Source organism: Rhinatrema bivittatum, chromosome 1, assembly GCF_901001135.1.
Source record: "Rhinatrema bivittatum chromosome 1, aRhiBiv1.1, whole genome shotgun sequence".
Classification (NCBI taxonomy): Eukaryota; Metazoa; Chordata; class Amphibia; order Gymnophiona; family Rhinatrematidae; genus Rhinatrema; species Rhinatrema bivittatum.
In genome coordinates, this window is record NC_042615.1 from 342,981,215 (window position 1) to 342,999,989 (window position 18,775).

At 45.1% G+C, this 18,775-nt stretch overlaps 1 protein-coding gene across 1 annotated transcript in view; it reads right to left on the reverse strand.

The window, feature by feature from the left end:
* Window positions 1-18,775, reverse strand: part of PTPN13 (protein tyrosine phosphatase non-receptor type 13) — a 659,094-nt gene that overhangs the window by 203,729 nt on the left and 436,590 nt on the right. Inside the window, 2 exon segments of the mRNA XM_029599218.1 lie at window positions 4,430-4,561; window positions 5,590-5,697. Of these exon segments, the coding sequence (XP_029455078.1) occupies window positions 4,430-4,561; window positions 5,590-5,697 (240 nt within the window).

Genomic DNA, 18,775 nt, shown 5'->3' on the forward strand with positions numbered 1-18,775 from the left:
AGTATGTGACAGTGTATGTGTGAGAGAGAGAGGATAACCTCCTAATCCTCGACAATATCAGGGTGACTGGAAATCAAGAGCTCCCATGTATGGACAGCAGGGGCTTTTTAAAATCCTTATTAGTTTTAATTATTGTGTGTTATTTGATATATGTGCTGTTTTGAAATATTATTGGTGTTTGGGAAATTATAAAAATGTATATGATTTTAATTAATAGAAATTCTATTTATCAGTAATTTTAAAATATTCTTTTACTAGTATGGTTTTACTATTATAACTGATGCTTTATGTTTCTTAATTTTATTGTTTTATGAGGAATGGTGGTTCTGTTTATAAATGTCATAATAAATAAGTATGCACTAAAATCCAACCCCATCCATAACCCCGCCCCCATATGACCAAAGCCCCACCCTCGCCCCGCCCTCGCGGGGCGAGGGCGGGGTGAGGGGTCACCGCAACATGAGGAACTGTATTTCGGGGTCACAGCATTAGAAAGGTTGAGAACCACTGCCCTAGGCCCTCTTGCAAGAGACCGGAGGATTGGGTGTCGTGATCACCACAAGTGACTCCTGTGGAGTTCCCTTTCCCTCCGTAGGCACAGTCAAAGCATAATGAGGCTGCATTGAGGCACGATCACCTTCCGCCGCAGCTCCGACACAATTTCCCATGGTCAGCAGTAACGCTTGTCTCCTGCACGGTAAAGTTTGTCTCCTGCCGCATTCAGTGGCAATTTTGCTCACCGAGACAATGGGAATGCTTCAGCTGGCGCCTAAACCTCCGACGGTGTCTTGACCTAGTCTAGCGCTGAATTGCCTGCACTCCTGCTCACCCACGCCCCTGGCCTCCATGCTCACAAGCAGCCCTGCTGCCCAGCTCCTCTACTAACTTTAAAGCGACAGTACCCAAAAACAAGGCAAGTAATAGAATACTTCCCTGCTTCTGGATGAAGTTGGCTGCCAGCTGAGGGTGAGAAGGGCACAGAGGGAGCAAGGGAACCAGGACCCCTGGCTTTCCCTCCCTCTGGGAGACAAGGGCGAAGTCAGATCAAGGATAGACCAACCCCTCGCTCGCCCTGCTGCACCCAAGGGATGGCCCACGAAGGAACCTAACACCCCGGGGAGTAATATTCTCCTTAAAAATCTTCTTTTTTTCTACTTTCTTTCTTTTTAAATCTCAAACTCTAAACTGCAGGTTTAGCACCTCTACCAATTGCTGGAGACAGAGAAATACTAAGGGACTGCAGGTGGCACCCTCGGTTATGCAGCAGTGCCTGAAAAGTTTTTATTCTCTGCCTCCATCTGCTGGTAGGGATGCAAAACCCACTTGTCTGGACTCATCTGGGGTATGAACAGAAAATCTAAGATGTTATGTCTCCTAAAAAACGGCATCCAGCTCCAACAGGCCCAAACAAATCAAGAGAATGAATCAGACATGCATCATGCAGTAAGGGCCTGATTCACCAGTGCTTTTCTCCCATTCTGTGTTTATAGGAGAAAAAAAGCTTTGTGAATCAGGTCCTAGAAACATAGAAATGATGGCAGAAGAAGACCACATGGCCCATCCAGTCTGCCCAGCAAGTTTTGAACTTTTTTTTTCTCATACTTATCTGTTACTCTTGGCTCTTAGTAACCTTTTGATTCTATTTCCCTTCCACCCCAACCATTAATGTAGAGAGCAGTGTTGGAACTGCCTCTAAGTGAAATATCTAGCTTAATTAGTTAGGGGTAGTAACCATCGCAATAAGCAAGCTATACCCATGCTTATTTGTTTACCCAGACTAAATAATTCAGACCTTGTTGGTTGTTGTCTGTATATAGATCCACTTTTCTTCATTCCCCCTGCTGTTAAAGCAGAGAGTTATGCTGAATATGCATTGAAAGTTAACTATGAGACTTTCTCCCCTGCCGTTGAAGCAGAGAGCTATGCTGGAAATGCGTGATGTATCAGTCTTTCTCCCCTACTGTTGAAGCAGAGAGCTATGCTGGATATGCATTGAAAGTGAAGTACCAGGCTTATTTGGTTTGGGGTAGTAACCGCCGTAACAAGCAAGCTACTCCCCGCTTTTTTTGTGAATGCAAATCTTTTTCCACGTTTCCTCTTGCCGTTGAAGCTTAGAGCAATGTTGGAGTTGCATTAACCGTATGTATGTTTATTGAATAAGGGTATTATCTCCAGGCAGTAGCCGTCATTCCCGCGAGCCACCCACTCTTCATTCACGACCTCTAGACTTTATGGATCCACAGTGTTTATCCCACGCCCCTTTGAAGTCCTTCACAGATCTGGTCTTCACCACTTCTTCTGGAAGGGCATTCCAGGCATCCACCACCCTCACTGCATTAGTGAACTGTTTAATTCTTTTCTCTGATCTTTATGAAACTGACCTAGTAGCGTTTTGCTACCAGACTTTGCATAGAAATGACGTCCATGGCAAAGCCCAGGTAAATCAACAAAAGAAAGCATTGCCTTGGCTTTTCTGATACACTTCAGGATAATTTCTTACATGTATTTGTGGGTAACCCAAAGGCAGTATTTTCTGAGATTCACACTGATAGGTCATGCACTATGCACCATGGGTTGCCTGAGGTGCTTCATTTCTCTCCCCATCAGTGTAGGTGTTAGGTTCCTTTTATGGGCCATCCCTCGGGTAGAGCAGGGCGAGCGAGGGGTTGGATATCCCTAATCTGACTTGGCCTTGTCTTCCAGAGGGAGGGAAACCCAGGGTTCCTGGTTCCCTCGCTCCCTCTGTGCCCTTCTCACCCTCAGCTGGCTGGTACTGGGGGCATAGTGATTGTGTCTACTTTAGACTCAGTTTCAAATAGTACACAGACTATTTCTTGTATGGATAATTTAATTCCAGTTATTACTGGAAGAGAACGCTATCGTCAATTACGGATTGGCCCAAAGGTTGGTCGAGGTTTTCCAGGGTAAGGAGCCTTAGAAATGTAGAAGTTATTGGTGATTATACATCATCGGGTTCCACAGGGATACATGTTAAATTATCATTCACGTCCTCTAGACTTTATGGATCCACAATGTTTATCCCATGCCCCTTTGAAGTCTTTCACAGTTCTGGTCTTCATCACTGCCTGGAATGCCCTTCCGGAGGAAGTGGTGAAGACCAGAACTATGAAGGACTTCAAAGGAGCATGGGATAAACACTGTGGATCCATAAAATCTAGAGGACATAAATGAAGAGTGGGTGGCTCGCGGGAATGATGGCTACTGTCTGGAGATAATACCCTTATTCAATAAACATACACACGGTTAATGCGACTCCAACATTGCTCCAAGCTTCAACAGCAAGAGGAAATGTGGAAAAAAGGATTTGCATTCATAAAAAAGCGAGGAGTAGCTTGCTTGTTACAGCGGTTACTACCCCAAACCAAATAAGCCTGATACTTCACTTTCAACAGCATAGCTCTCTGCTTCAACGGCAGGGGAGAAAGACTGATACTTCACGCATATCCAGTAATCTAAAGAATTTGTTAAATCCTACTGCTTTTCGATTGGTAACACAATCATTAATTCTATCATCCTTAGATTACTGCAATGTTTGTTTATAGGTTTGCCAAATTCCCAATTAAAAACGCTGCAGTTAATCTTGAATTCCGCCGCACGCTTGATTTCAGGTGTGAAAATAAATTAACATATTCATCTTGTTTTAGCCTCCCTACATTGGCTCCCTATAAAATGGTGAATAATGTTCAAAGTTTTATTTTTGATGTTTAAAGCACAGCAGAATTTTGTCCTTCCATGCATTTCAGAAGCCGTCCGGGTGTATCAACCTAGCCACACTCTTAGATCAAGTAAAAATCTTAAAGAAGTCCCTTCTATAAAGGTGACTCGATTAACGGAATCCTGAAACCAACTATTTAAGGTGGCAGGTCCTTCTTTATGGAATAACTTGCCATTGGACATTAGAAAAGAACAAGATTTAATCTGTTTTAGAAAAAAGTTGAAAGCACATTTGTATATTTTATAGATTAATATTTTAATATTTGTAATTTTTTCTTTTTTTCTCTCTCTCTCTCTTTCTTTAATTTTTGTGTATTTTAAGTGTCATGTTTAAATTATGGCTGTTCATTTTAGTTTTGTATTGATGTGTTTGTTAATTTATAGATTATGTATGTAACTACATAATCCACAAAGAGTTTTAGATTGGTGAAATATAAATGCTTTCAAATAAATAAATAAATAGAAAATACTTGTGTAGAAAAAACAACAGAATAGATGAAAGATTTTAGTCTGCATACTCCCCTTTCCATTTGCCTGCTCAAATCATTAACAAGTTTTATACTTCTGAAGGCAGCTGCAAGACTGTCTGCAGCAACCTGAACTTTTATTTAGTGGCACATGCACTCTGCTCCCTTCATTCTACAATTGTGTGGATTGTAGCAAGCAGTGCTTCTTCAGCCAAAAAAAGGAATACCTTTGGAAAGCTTCTCTTTAGGCTGAGACACAACGAGCGCCACATCTTCAGGGGCATTATCCAGAATTTCTAATGCTGCATGATGGCTGACACCTTCCAGGCTCACATTATTCACAGAAATAAGACGGTCTCCTATATAAAATCACAGATATTTAATATAGGTTAAATCACATTTACATGCAACATAATCTGCTTTTTTTTTTAATGCTTGTTGATTTTGTTTACATCCTGATTTCAAAGCTCTTAAGGGTCAGATCTGGGGAACAAAAGAGGAAGCTGTTGTAATCTCCCAATTAAATGCATTGAGAAAAGTGAAACTTTAGGATATAAATGTGAGCAAATTCTCCTAAAGAAATAGACTTGGCAACCGTGACACTGCAACTAGTAGATTTTAGTATCAAGCAGTGACATTGCAATGTACAGTATTGGTACATGTGCATTCATTTCAGTACAATGTACAAAGATGGAAATATTATAAAAAACAGGGTGCTGTATAATTTTCAAAAGGATAACCATGTTAGTCTGGTGTAGCAAAAAATGACAGGAGTCTGGTGGCACCTTATAGACTAACCAATTTATTAAAGCATGAGCTTTCGAGGATAATGTCCACTTTGTCAGATGCATGAAGTGATGTATGATGCTGTGTAATTTCTCTTACAGCTTGAATAACTATGATTTTTCTCACATTCTGTCTCTATGAGGATAAAGCTTAGGAAATCAGGCCCTTAAATTTTACAATTATAGCATTTTATCTCAATTCAGGCATCATTCTAATTTAGAAAAGACACAAAAAATAATTCCGACATAGTCTATAAATGGAAGTAACAGATGATACTTTACTAGCTAGTGCTACATTGTCAGGTTGGCAGTGCTCTGGGGATTTGCCAGCTCCAGCACCGCTCCAGTAGTCTAGCACGGGTTCCAACTAGCTCCTGAGCTGAGACACACTCTCAGCTCCAGCTCCAGAAATCCCTGATCCGGCACTAGAGCAACAAGAGCAGGAGTTCCTGGAACAGTCTGGAGCTGGAGCTGCTCCTGGAGCACTACCATTACCAAGGTACTTAGCAGTCATCGATATGACGTGTGCTCTCTAAATCAGTATTGGCTTAGCTAAGAAAAGTTACAGATTTACACATTATTAATCATTATTTATGGCTTACCAGGCTTCAGGCTTCCATCCAAATCAGCTGGCCCTCCTGGAGTAATTGAGCTGATAAAAGTGCCAAGCTCCAGTTTTCCAGTGTTTTCACCACCAACAATCTGAAATCCTGAGAAAGCAGAGTTGCTTACTTGTAACAGGTGTACTCCCAGGACAGCAGGATGTAGTCCTCACATATGGGGTGACATCATTAGGCGGAGCCCTATTACGGGTGATGTCATTAGGCGGAGCCCTATTACGGAACACTTTTGTCAAAGTTTCTAGAAACCTTGACTGGCATAGTGAGCATGCCCAGCATGCCATGATCCCTGTGTCCACAGGGGTCTCCCTTCAGTCTTGTTTGTAGCAAAAAAGTGCGAGCGAAAAATAAAATAACAAAACGTAAGCGGACCCAACTCCACGGGGTGGCGGGTGGGTTTCGTGAGGACTACATCCTTCTGTCCTGGGAGAACACCTGTTACAGGTATGCAACTCTGCTTTCTCTCAGGACAAGCAGGATGGTAATCCTCACATATGGGTGATTAACAAGCTACAGGCTGACTCATACTACAACAGGCCAATAGCAGACAACTCGTGCAACAGGCACAATAATTGGGGTTCTATTGGTAATGATGAGGCAGCCTGAAATCACAGCAGGTGGCTGTGGAAGGAGTTGGGCATTATAATGGAAAAAAATTTTTCAAGACAGATTGTCCAAAGGCAGAGTCTTGACTGCCTTCCTTATCTAAGCACTAGTGAGCTGCGAATGTGTGAAGAGAGCTCCATGTTGCAGCTTAGCAGATGTCGGCAACTGGTACTGAACAACAGTGTGCTATCGACGTTGCCATGGCAGTTACAAAATGTGCCTTCACTCACCCCTGGAGAGGAAGGCCTGCTTTTTCACAGCAGAATTTGATACAGTCTGCTAGCCAGTTGGAGAGAGTTGTTTGCCCACTGCAACTCCCAGCTTGTTTTTGTCAAAAGAAACAAAGACTTGGGTGGATTTCCTATGGACTGCAATGCGGTCTAGATAGAATGTAAGTGCACGTGTACAGTCCAAGATGTGCAAAAACCTCTCGCCCTGGTGAGAGTGAGGCCTTGGGAAAAGAGTGGGCAGACTATAGACTGAGTAACGGGAGAGACTGTGTCCACCTTAGGAAGAAATTTAGGGTGAGTACGGAGGACCACTCGGTCATGGAGGAACCTAGTGTAGGGTGAGTATGCAACAAGGGCTTGTAACTCACTGACCCTTTGAGCAGATGTAATGTCTACGAGGAAAATAATTTTCCATGTTAGAAGTCATAGGAATGCAAAGGCTCAAATGGGGAATGCATAAGCCTTATGAGCACTACATTTAGGCCCCATTCCATAACTGGTGATCGTAGAGGAGGCTTAAGTTGTAGAAAGCCCATCATAAGCAGACTCATAAGGGGTTGAGCCATTATCAGGGAATCCCCTACTCCCTGGTCGTACGCTGAAATGGCACTGAGGTGTAACTGTGCAGAGGATGTCTGGAGACCAGAATCTGAAAGATACCCTATATAGCCCAATAGAGATGGAGTTGGGTAGGAAAAGGGGCCAATACCTTTTTGTGTACATCATTTGGTAAATCTGTCCATTTTGAATGGTAAGATTTATGTGTGGAAGGTTTCGTGAAGCTACAAGTACCTGAAAAAAATTAGTGAAAAGATTTGAAGGTTCGGATGGTATAAATTGCCGTGATTGTGTGTTATGAGATTGAGCTGTGGACAGGTGAATTGGTTCCTGGATTGATAGGTCGAGAAGTATGGGGAAGCATACTTGTCGAGGTCAGTACGAGGGTATGAGAATCATTAAACCCCTTGTCCTGCTGTAACTTCACGAGAGTTTTTTTTTGGCTATGAGCGATATCGGAGGAGACGTATATAGGAGGCCTTTGTTCCAGGGGCGAGTAAAGGCAACCATGACTAACGCGTTTCGTTGCCTGTATAGATGCAAAGAGGTCGATGGTTGGTTGACCTCAGCGCTAGAAGATTTTGCTCACTACACATGGATTCAGAGACCACTTGTGGGGATGGAGAATCGATTGAGATGGTCTGCTAGTACGTTTGATATGCCTGTTAGATAAGTGGCCCAGAGATGCGGGGAGTGTGCAAGATCCGAGGCCCAGATCTGTGTGGCTTCCTGGCAGAACCGATAAGAGCCTGTGCGTCCCTGCTTGTTCGAGTATCACATTGCCACTATGTTGTCTGTCTGTATCCATACAGTTTTGTGTGAGAGGCAGTGTTTAAAGGCATAAAGTATGTCTTGAAGCACTAGGAAGTTGATGTGAGACTGTTCATCGAGCGGAGTCTATATATCTATCTATATACCCAAGTTGGATGTGACCGTGGCCAAGGGCACCTGAGGAATTGGTTACTGGATTAGTGACATGGATCAGGGACGAAAGCGGTTAAACAATTTAGAGCCACTGAATTTTAAAGTGCACTGAGTTTTTCCCATGGCTAGTCTGGCCGTAGGAGTGACGTGGACCGTGGAAGCCATGTCGCCCAGCAATGAGAAGAATTGATGGGCTGAGGCCATGTTGCATGCACGCAGAGATGTGGACAGTTTGATAGGATGTCTGTGCAGTTGTTGGGCAGGAAGGCCTTTTGGACTGTAGTGCCCAGATCTGCTCTGAAGGAGGCAAAGAGGTGAGTCGGATCCATATGGGATTTATGGTAGTTGATCAGAAATCCCAACAAATTTAGTAGATTTATAGTGAGTCTTAGAGAATTTAGAGCTCCTTGTTTGGATTGACTCTTTATTAGGCAGTCGTCCAGGTAAGGAAACACGTGAATGCTGTTTTTCATAGATAGGCGGCAATCACTTGCTAGGCATTTGGTGTCATACACGAGGTGTTGAAGCTAGTTCAAATGGCAGAACTTGGTATTGAAAATGCTGTTGACTCACTATGAAGCGTATTGAAGGTCATGAGAATAGAGTCAACTTCCTTGTTGTAGTAAGGGAAGCATGGTGCCAAGAGACACCATTTTGAACTTTTCTTTCTGAAGAAATTTGTTGAGATTTCTGAGGTCCAGGATGGGCGGAGGTCACCTGTTTTCCTTGGAAGTAGGAAATAGTGGGATTAAAATCCTCTGCCTTGCTGTGTCTGGGGAACGGTGTCCCGAGCCCTGGTCCTCACTAGGATGGACTGTTCTGTTCACTGGCAAGGTTTCAAAATACAGAAGCCTGCCTGACTGGCGGAGCTGGTGTGATCTGGATATCAGTTGTTGACGTGTACATGCTTTTTGAAGTGGACTGGTTAATCTCACGTGGGAGTTGGATAATACTCGTGTGAGCGGTAAAAGGTCCTTCTTCGCTGGTTTTCTAGCCGAGGGAGGGAGGGAGGATTTGCAAGAAACGTAGAGAGCTGTCGCAGGGTCTTGCAGTGATCTTGCAATTGAGCCACTGTCTGCTGGACCTTCTGCGGGAAGAGATGATCTGCAGTGCATGGCAGATCAGCTAGTTTATCTTGGACTTCGGGCCGTAAATCAGGGGCTGTAAGCCATGTTCACCATCTAGCACTGAGTCCTGTTGCTGGCAATGGGAGGACGTTTCGAAGCAATCACATGTTGTTCGAACTTCATGTTGATGGCAGTGAAGTTCCCTTGGTGTGGTGTCAAACATAGCTGGTAAATAGCAATATATGACACCTACATGGATCCCTGGAAGATTTTACGACCTAGACCCTCCCGAAAACATCTGGTCCTCTTTAGTGACAGGTCGAAAGGGATGTCATTTGGAGGGATCATCTCCACTCTTCTGGTGGAGAAGGCTCCAAGAGGAGGTTGGTTTAGGTCTCGATGGGATTGGTGTCGAAGCGGGATTAGATTCCCCATCACCCATCGAGGATCCTGGGATAGGCATAGGGGCCCGTGGAGGCTCAGAAGGACGAGTTGGCGCCGATGACTTAGGTTGTCGTTAGTAGGGTACTGATGAGGGCAGCGAGGTGGTGCCGCAATGGTGCGAATATCGATGGCTCAGATGTTGGTGCCGGTATGGGGACCGGCATCGATTGAGGTTGTAGATTCCGGAAGGCATAGAAGACAGCCTGGCGAACGAGGATGTCCAGCTTCTCCCTGGAATTGGAATAGGTAATACAGCTACAGGGGAAGGCAGGCTAGGTGTTACTGGCACTTCCACATGGATCTGTGGTTTCGGTGGGGAATGCCTCGGTGCCTCGGGTGCAGAGGAGCATGGAGACTCTTGTACCTGGGCCCACTTTGCAACTGGCTCGATGGACGTCGATGCCGATGCGGTATCTGTGCCGGCACCAAATGCGGAACCCTGTCGGTGCCGCCGATGATGTTTCCCTCGGTGCTTGGGCCGGTCATTCTCCAGCACTGAAGAAGCTTCCACTGATGTTCAGGATGGCGTCGGTGATGTACGGTTACTGTGGCAGTGACAATGTTTTCCTCGGTGCTCGGCTATTCTCCGGCACCAAGGAAGCCACCGATGTCGTGGATGGCGTCTGTAACGGATGGTCACCGTGCTGGTGACAATGATTCCCATGGTGCTCAACCTTGTCATTCTCTAGCACAGAGGAAGGTACTTCTGCTGTCCTGGATGGCATCGGTGACGGAAGATCACCGTGCCTCTACTGCTCCTGGCATTGTTTCTCGCCTAAGGATTACACAGGGCTCTGATTGAGGTCCAGAAGTATGGAGCGTTTTCGTTAGTTGAGGGCTCTGAGGCATCAATGGAGGTATCGATGGCGACTTCGACAGTATCAACGGCAGCATAGACGGCGGCGATGGCTATGTCGACGGAATCGATGGTGGCCTCAACGGCTTCAATGACGGCATCGGCGGCCTCAAAAGCTGTATTGACGGCATTGATTGTGGCAGACAGAACTGACAGCAGCATCGACAGAACCGAGGCAGCATCAACGGCACTGATGACCCCGATGGATCAATGGGGGCCTCGACAGCATCGATGATGGCCCCGATGGATCGATGGCGATCTCGATGGCAGCCACAACGGGATTGATGGTGGCCTCCATGGCATCAATGGGAACTGTGGACGCCCCGATCCCCATAGCCCCGATGGACCCGGTGGAAAATCGCAGCAAGGATACCTGCGGGCATCGTGGGGCGGACCGACAGTGAGGTGACATGAACCGATCGGAGAACACAGAATAGTACTCACCGAGCGTCGATGAAAATGTACACGAAGGGAGACCCGTGTAGGGAAATTATTTGTGAAGTAAAACTTCAAGTTTTTCCATGAGGAAAGGTTGTGAGATAAAATCTCACAGAGCTCCTAAAAGCAAGGCAACTGCAGTGCGGAAAAAAAGAGCCTGAAGAGAGACCCCTGTGGACACAGGGATCATGACATGCTGGGCATGCTCAGTGTGCCAGTCAAAGTTTCTAGAAAATTTGACAAAAGTGTTCCGTAATAGGGCTCCGCCTAAAGACATCACCCGTAATAGAGTTTCGCCTAATGATGTCACCCCAAATGTGAGTACTACCATCCTGCCTGTCCTAAGGGAAGCAACAAACTGTGATCCTCCTCATGTCTTACTAGTATCCTTCATTGTAGAATAGGGTTGCTAGATGACTCCTATCAAGTTAAGGCACACTTCAGAAGTGACAAAATGCCATTTGATTGCATTTAGAGTTGTAGTCATGTTTTTTATATGTCACCACATGAAAATCACAAGAAGAGTGATATTCAGCACTACTTGGTCAGAATTAGTTCACACTTATCTGGCTGATTATTCTATTCATTGGGCTAAGTAGTGGGTGGGAGGTGGCATTCCAGGAAGGAGCTATTTATCCAGATAACTTAGTCGGATAAGTGGTGAAATTAAATTAGTCGGATAAGTTAGGATTGCTATTGAGCAGGTCTAAAATTAGCCAGATAAACTTACCTGGCTAACTCAAAGTTATCTGGGCATATTCAGTGGCACAGCTGTACTGTTGAATATCTCAGCTAACTTTCCCAATCAGCTATCTTTTGAATATGTACCTCAAGATGAGGACTAGCTCATCCAGTTCTTGTTGACCACCTACAGTAGAGGCCCAAACAATAAGCTATTTAAGCCCAGAATTTTATGATGAATTTGGCACCTCATTAAATGCTGAGGATTTGGAGGCTGTGTTGAGGTCAAAAGGATATAACCGCTGCCTGAAAGGCTATAAGGCCTGTGGTGTGATCAAAAGGAATGGAGGACATGGATGTACCTGACATATTTTGTGGGCAGCATCTATTTGTTACAACCAATAGCTTGCATTCTAAGGTATATATATTTTATGTAATCACAAATATATTAAGGCCCTTTAAAAACACCAGAATTTCTGTAATGAACTTGTTTTAAATAGCGGGATTTGCCTGAGCCCAACCTGAGAATTATGAGACCAATATTTAAAAAAAAAAAATGGTGCTCCATAAGTTAGGTATTTAAATTAGGCATCTACTTTCAACTGAACTTAGGGCTCCTAAATTTAAACCTGCTTTTTATTTTACTAGATTTAGGGTCCCACATTAGGTGCCTAATGCTGCAAATCAGTGCAATATAGGTGCATATGTGGTTGCGAGCACACATTCACATGAATTTTATATCTTCCGCGCAACTGGGCACATTATATCAAATACGACTATTTACGCATAAGTGTGCTTCTAATTTTAAGTATATGCATGAGGAAATGCATATTTTCCTTAGCACTTGGCTTTACAATTGCAAATCAGCACATTTTATAAATGCACGTGTGAAGGAAATGAACAGTTCTACCAGTCAGTTCACCCATTTGCCCAGTCTCTCTCTAGGACATCAAGACCACTCTGATTATTCAGCCTGCACTTTCCCCAGTTTACCTAGACCCCCTCATCCAATCAGCATTTGGCTATAAAGAGTTTTATTCAGACTTAAAACTGATAAATAGCGGAAGTAAATATGCGCAGGTAACGGCCGTACACGTGCTGAGTTTGCAGGTTATAAAATTGCAACTTATGTATGTGAATGTTGGCCCCACCCTAGAATGCCCCGTCCCTGTCTCTTTTTTACGTGAGCAAATGTATTTGTATACCAATATTTGCATGGGTATGTGCGAGGTTTATAAAATAGCGCTTGTGAGGTTATGCGCTATTTAAGGTGAATTTTAAAAGAGATGCGCGTGGCAAAATCGTGATATGTGTGTGCATGAAGGACCCGCGTGTGTCCACCCAATTTTAAAACTCACCACATGTGCATAGAAGTCCCGATGTGTGAACATCTCATGTCGAAAAAAAGAGGCGTGGTGTGGGGTGGGCATTCCAGGGCGGGACCAAGAGATGTGCCCGTAAGTCTGTACGCGTCTGGGCGGGTGCCAAGGTCTAGGGCCGCATAACTTTACTTTTGCTATTGAGGAGGAGTAAGTCTAAATAAAGTTGTTTCCAGGCATCTCCAAACTATTTGAGGGGTCTGGGTTTACTGCGGGTGCAGGCTAACAAACCAGGGTATTAATAGGACTTAGTTGTACACTGGGCAAACTGGTGGATGAACTAGTGAACTAGGTCATGACATGGACACACACCTGTTATAAAATTCCCCCACTTACACGGCTCAAACCTGACTTTATGCGGCTGTGTGCACCCACTTGCAAAACTGAGCACACATATACGCGCGCTGGGGCTATTTTATAACATATGCACAGATATTAGTGCATGTTATAAGACGGTAACTTTTAAACATCCGCATGGGCATACATGTACGCACATATGCTGGCTTGCCTAGAATGATATAAAATCAGCAGTACATGTGTTCATGTGCACACAGGTTTATATGGACCTACACATGTGCACACAACTCCCATCTCTACTGTGTAAGAGGGGGGATTTTGCTAGGCGCGTGCTAACGCAAATACCCATTTCCCCAGTTCGTTCCCAGCTCGTCCCGGTAAAGTATAGGACTTCCTAGCTCCCCTAGCTAGATAGCCTCCCTTGTACCCTATTAGCCCTGACCCTTCACACCCCACTGACTAGCCCTGATTTTTTATTTTACAACTTACATACCAACCATAGCAAAAGTAAAATTACATGGTAGGGGACTCCGGCACGCTTGTGAGCGTAAATACTTTTGCGTGGACTTCATGCTACAGACCTGGACTGCCCATGTCCTGCCTAGACCCTGTCTCTTTTTTCCATTTCAATTTGTGTGTGTACTGGGAGATATGCGCGTACTTGGATGCTTCTTAAAATCCACGTGGCATGTGCCAGCCCCAGACATATGCATATTTCCCAGCTTTGGCACGCGTAGGGCTTTTAAAATTGACCTTTTAGTGGCCTCGAGAGCTCACTCTTTGCAAACGGGAGCAAGGGGCCTCTGACGTCAGAAAGTCCTCCTCTGACCCTGTCTCGCAGAACTCCTGGCTGAGGAGCGCGAGTCTGAAGTGCTGGCGGAGAGATGCTGGAGGGTCTCATGGTGATCCTGCAACTGGGCCACCGCGTCCCTCATCTTATCTCCAAAGAGATTCTCTCCTGTACAGAGCAGGTCAGTGAAACTTTCCTGTACCTCCAGTCAGATATCCGAGTCTCACATCCATGCCATTCTGTGAGCGCTGATTCCCAAAGCAGATACTCTCGCTGCCATCTCGAAAACATAAGAGGTTGACTGAACCTCATGTTTTTCACACTCCAGGCCCTGATGCACCAGTGATAAGAAGGTGTCTTGCTGCTGTTGAGGCAGCCACTCAGCTGCTTCCTGCACCTGCTTCCAGAAGTTGTGCGAGTATTGGCTCATGTACAGTTGTTAGGAGGCGATGCGGGCAATGAGCATGGTCCCCTGGAATACTTTTCTCCCAAGAGCGTTCATTGCTCTGTGATCCTTCCCCGAGGGCACCGAGGCATGGGTCCAAGAGCATTTGGCCCTCTTGAGAGCGGATTAGACCATTACTGATGGTGTGATAGCTGACATTTTTTTAATCTGGTAGCCTGTTAGACGAGGTAAACCCCATCCACCTTCCTTTTTACCAGAGGTACTGTGAGGGGTTACTCCTAGATCCTCAGAGGCAACTCCTCAAAGATCTTGTGCACTGGGACCACCACAATCTCTTTAGCAGCCTCCAGGAACTGGAGGATTTCCAGCATCTTATGCCTAGAGTCCTCCTCCGGCATCAACTGAAATAGGATGGCCTCCATCAATGCTCTCACAAAGTCTAGGAAGATCAGGTCGTCTGGTGGAGACCTCCTTCATTTCCCTGGAGGAGATGGTTCTAAGGGGAGACCCTCCAATTCCTTGGAGGAGAATTCTGCAGAGTTATCCTCCCAGGGGTCATATGGAGCCTCACCCTCACTGTAATCCACAGGGGATGGGGCCCTAGGTGCTCAGCGTTTCTTCAGAGGCATGGGCACTGGTGGCAAAGGCGCCGGCCCCGGCAAAGCTGGATGGCGGGCTGTAGGCCTCTGGGCTCCTGCAAGCCTCGAGAGAGCTTCCTCCTTGGAGGAACTGGCAACGAACACCTCATTGGTCAGGGGAAGCATTGGTGGCTCACCAGGCATCGATGGCCTCCTGGGAACCGACGCCAACTGAGTCGGTAACACAACAATGAACACACTGAGCCATTCCAGCAGCAGTTACAACAGTGAGAGTGCAGGTATAGGCACTGTCGTTATTACCAGTTCGATGCCCTGCAGGATCTGCTCGACCGCCAGCTGGACTCTGTGCTTCAACTCCTCCTCAAAAGTTGCCAATGCCAAAACCGACTGGAAGTCAGGAGGGGTTTCCAGATCTTCCTCAGATCCCTGAGATGGATCTACGACTGACACCAGGAGCGGTGGAGACCGCTAAGGACCCTTGGCATTGATAAAGTATGGGCACTCCTCATCGCGGGGTCGCTTCAGGAACATCACGGCATGCACCAGTGCTGTCCCGAGCCCAGCAACATGTATCAAAGATGATTAGTGCTGATGCTTCCTCAGCTTCTTTCGGTGCTCAGTCTAGTCTTTTTTGGTGCAGAGGTCGAAGAAGAGGAACTGATGTCCTCGACCTGGAAGAGACAATTAGGGGCCGGTCCCCAGCATCAATATCTGCTGGCGGCATTGATGGAGCCAATGGCCCCGCTAATGTTGATGGCTTGGTGTCCATCAACACGACTCCAAGGTCCTTCGGTGCCAATGCCACCGAAGCCGATGTCAATGGCATGGACTTTTTTGATCCTGAGAGCTTCTCAATCTTATCAAGTCGAGAGACGCACCTTCGGGGTCATCTGGTCACACAAGCGGCAACCCCGGATGTCATGCGATGCCCCCAGGTAGAGGATACACACCTTGTGTGGGTCAGTGATGGACATGGTCCTCAAGCACTGGAGGCATCAACAAAAACAGGACTAGGCCATGACGATACGAACAAAGAGGGAAAAATGACAGACAGGGTTGGCGGGCAACCGACGCAGGGGAACACTGAGACAATGCCGCCACAGGGGGAACAGAAGCGAAAATAAACTTATCGTACCACCAAAAAATCTGACTGAGAGGCTAAAGAGAACCGAAGAGGGATCTGCGTCAAAGAAAACACACAAAAAACTGAAAATTATCGGTGGGGAAAGTTTTTCAAGGCAATTTCAAAAGAAAAGGCACAAGCTCACTTCACCGTGAGGCAAAGCTCCATGGAAAAAAAAAAAAAAGACTGAAGAGGGACCCTGTGTGGACGCATGGTATAGGGCATGCTGGACATGCTGGACATGCTCAGTGTGCCTAGTCAAAGTTCCAGAAACTTTGTCATAAGTTTTCCGTGCCGAGATCTATCCGATGATGTCACCCATGTTTGAGGACTACCATCCTGCTTGTTCTAGGAGAACATTCTCTGGCTAGATGCAGTGTTTGAAAGGGAAGAAACGTTATGAACTGTGAGTTTTTTGATCAAGCTTTTATGAATGTCGGTACAGAAAAGAGTTAAATAAATAAATATTGTTTGTTTGGACTTGTATATTTCTTTTTCACAGCACTGACTCGTATTCCCTGATGAAGACATGAAATGCACAGTGTTTCGGACTCCTCTTTGGGTTTCATATAAAGCAACGCTTCTTGTCACTCCCATACTTTGACTGAATTTAAAAAAAACTTCAGTGGAAGATTTTCAAAGATAAGTGCACACTTCTAATTTTAATGAAAATTCTAAAATGAATATTCTAAAATGTCATGATATGGTTTAAAAAATTATTTTCATAAAAATCACTTGTGGCTCATGAGACCAATGATTATACAAACAGCAGAGACATTTGAACAAACGCTATGCGTTCCACAAAAACATTGGAACAGCTTTTTAGCGAACGTTATAATCTCTGTCATATGAAGGTCTCTTCGATTATTAAATAAGTGTGACACATTGACAATTTTACTGGGTTTTCTTTTTTGTTTTATCGCTGATGTACACCTTGGGACATTTTTTGGTCTTATAATTATTGATTGGTTCATTTTTTTAAGGGCCAGGACATTTAAAATCCAATTTCCACAGGATGGGCAGATTAAGGGGGTCATTTTCTATTGCTTATCGCGTGTGATAAGCAGCTATCTCACGCGAAAAGTCCCTTTTCGCGTGCGATAGCTTGACGAGGCGGAGTCGGGACGGCGAGGAGGCGGATGCTGCGATGTCGTCACTGGCGACGATAAGGTAAGCACTGGTATCGTCGCCAGTAGCGCACCCAATAGAACCACATTTCACGATGGCTCTATTGGGTGCGAAAACCGGCAGCGATAACACCGCAGTGGTGCGATGGCTGCCGGCTTTCGCAGGCCCACCCCCCTCTTCATCCCCCGCCCCCCATTTTCGCTGAATTGACAATTCTGTGATAGAATGGTGAATCCAGGCCTAAGTTAGATTTCTCTGAATTTCAGGAACTTAATTTAGAAGATACTGGATTGCTCATTCAAAGGTGAATTTTAAGAGATATGCATGCACAAAGTAGCAGAGGCTTTTAAAATTTTAAAAGCCTGATGCACACATCAATCAGGGGATGTACGAACGTGTTGGACCAGTGCTTGGTGAATGGATTTTAAAAGCCACCCGATATGCCTGGAAATGCCGCTGTGCACACAAATGAAAATTGTTTAAAGGGGCGGGCCATGAGCGTGGTCTGGGCAAGGCATGGGTGTTCCAGGATTTTAATCTGAAATTAGCGTGTAAATACTTATGTGCAATGGCATGCGTTGGGGTCCCATGCCGCATAACTATTTCGGTTATGGATGACAGGTAAGTGATAAAACAAAAACATCTAGGCAGTTAAGTGGGGTTTTAAAGGTCAGGGCTAACAGGGGGAAGAAAGGCTATTAAATTAGGGGGGTTTGTAAGAACTATCCCTTAATTATATTATATGTGCATATATTATAAAATAGCTGTGTCCCTGGCCGCAGGCTGACAAATACACCCATGTGTGAAACCGCAGGCCGGTTCAAAAGTTACTGTCAAATAGCACATATTCGCAGAAGTGCTATTTTATAACCCTCATATATACCAGTGCAAGTACTGGTGCAAATAAATATACTTGTGTAAAAAAGGGGTGGGCTACTGGTGTTCCTGGAAGGGCTAACATTTACGCACATAAATTATTGTATAACCAGCAAAAGAGGAGTGCGTGTGGCTGTTACCTGTGCATATTTACACCTGCTAATTATCTGGTTTAAGTCAGAAAAAACCTCTTTCCAGCCAAAAGGGTCTGGGTAAACGGGGGAGGGGGGATTCAGGCTAAACAACCAATTGATGGAGCTATTGTATGCTGATGATTGATGACTGGAGATAGACTGAGCAAGCTGGTGGACTAACTGGTAAAACTGATAATTTCCTTCACGTGCGCGTGGACAATGTACACGCGTAAAACCTGACGAATGCTAAGCAAAATACCCAAATTACGTTTCCTTGGGTAAATGATTAAAATCAGGAGCACAAATACATGTGCACAGCAGATGTCTGCCACTTATCCGGATACATTTTTACTTATCTGGCTAAGTGGCAGCAAAGCCGCCACTTATGCGGGCAAATCTTAAAAAGCGCTACATAGCTGGATACGTTTTCAAACACTAGTTAACCATCTATCTTACTTATCTGCCTATGTAGTGCTTTTCTTTTACTCATCTGGCTATCTTACATAGCCGGAGAAGTTTTAACAGCTCTGCGTAGCCGGATAAGTTATCACAGCGCTACTTAGCTGGATATTTGTCGACACTTACCCAGAGAAGTCAACATTTTTACGAATATGTTTAAAATCCATGCCGTG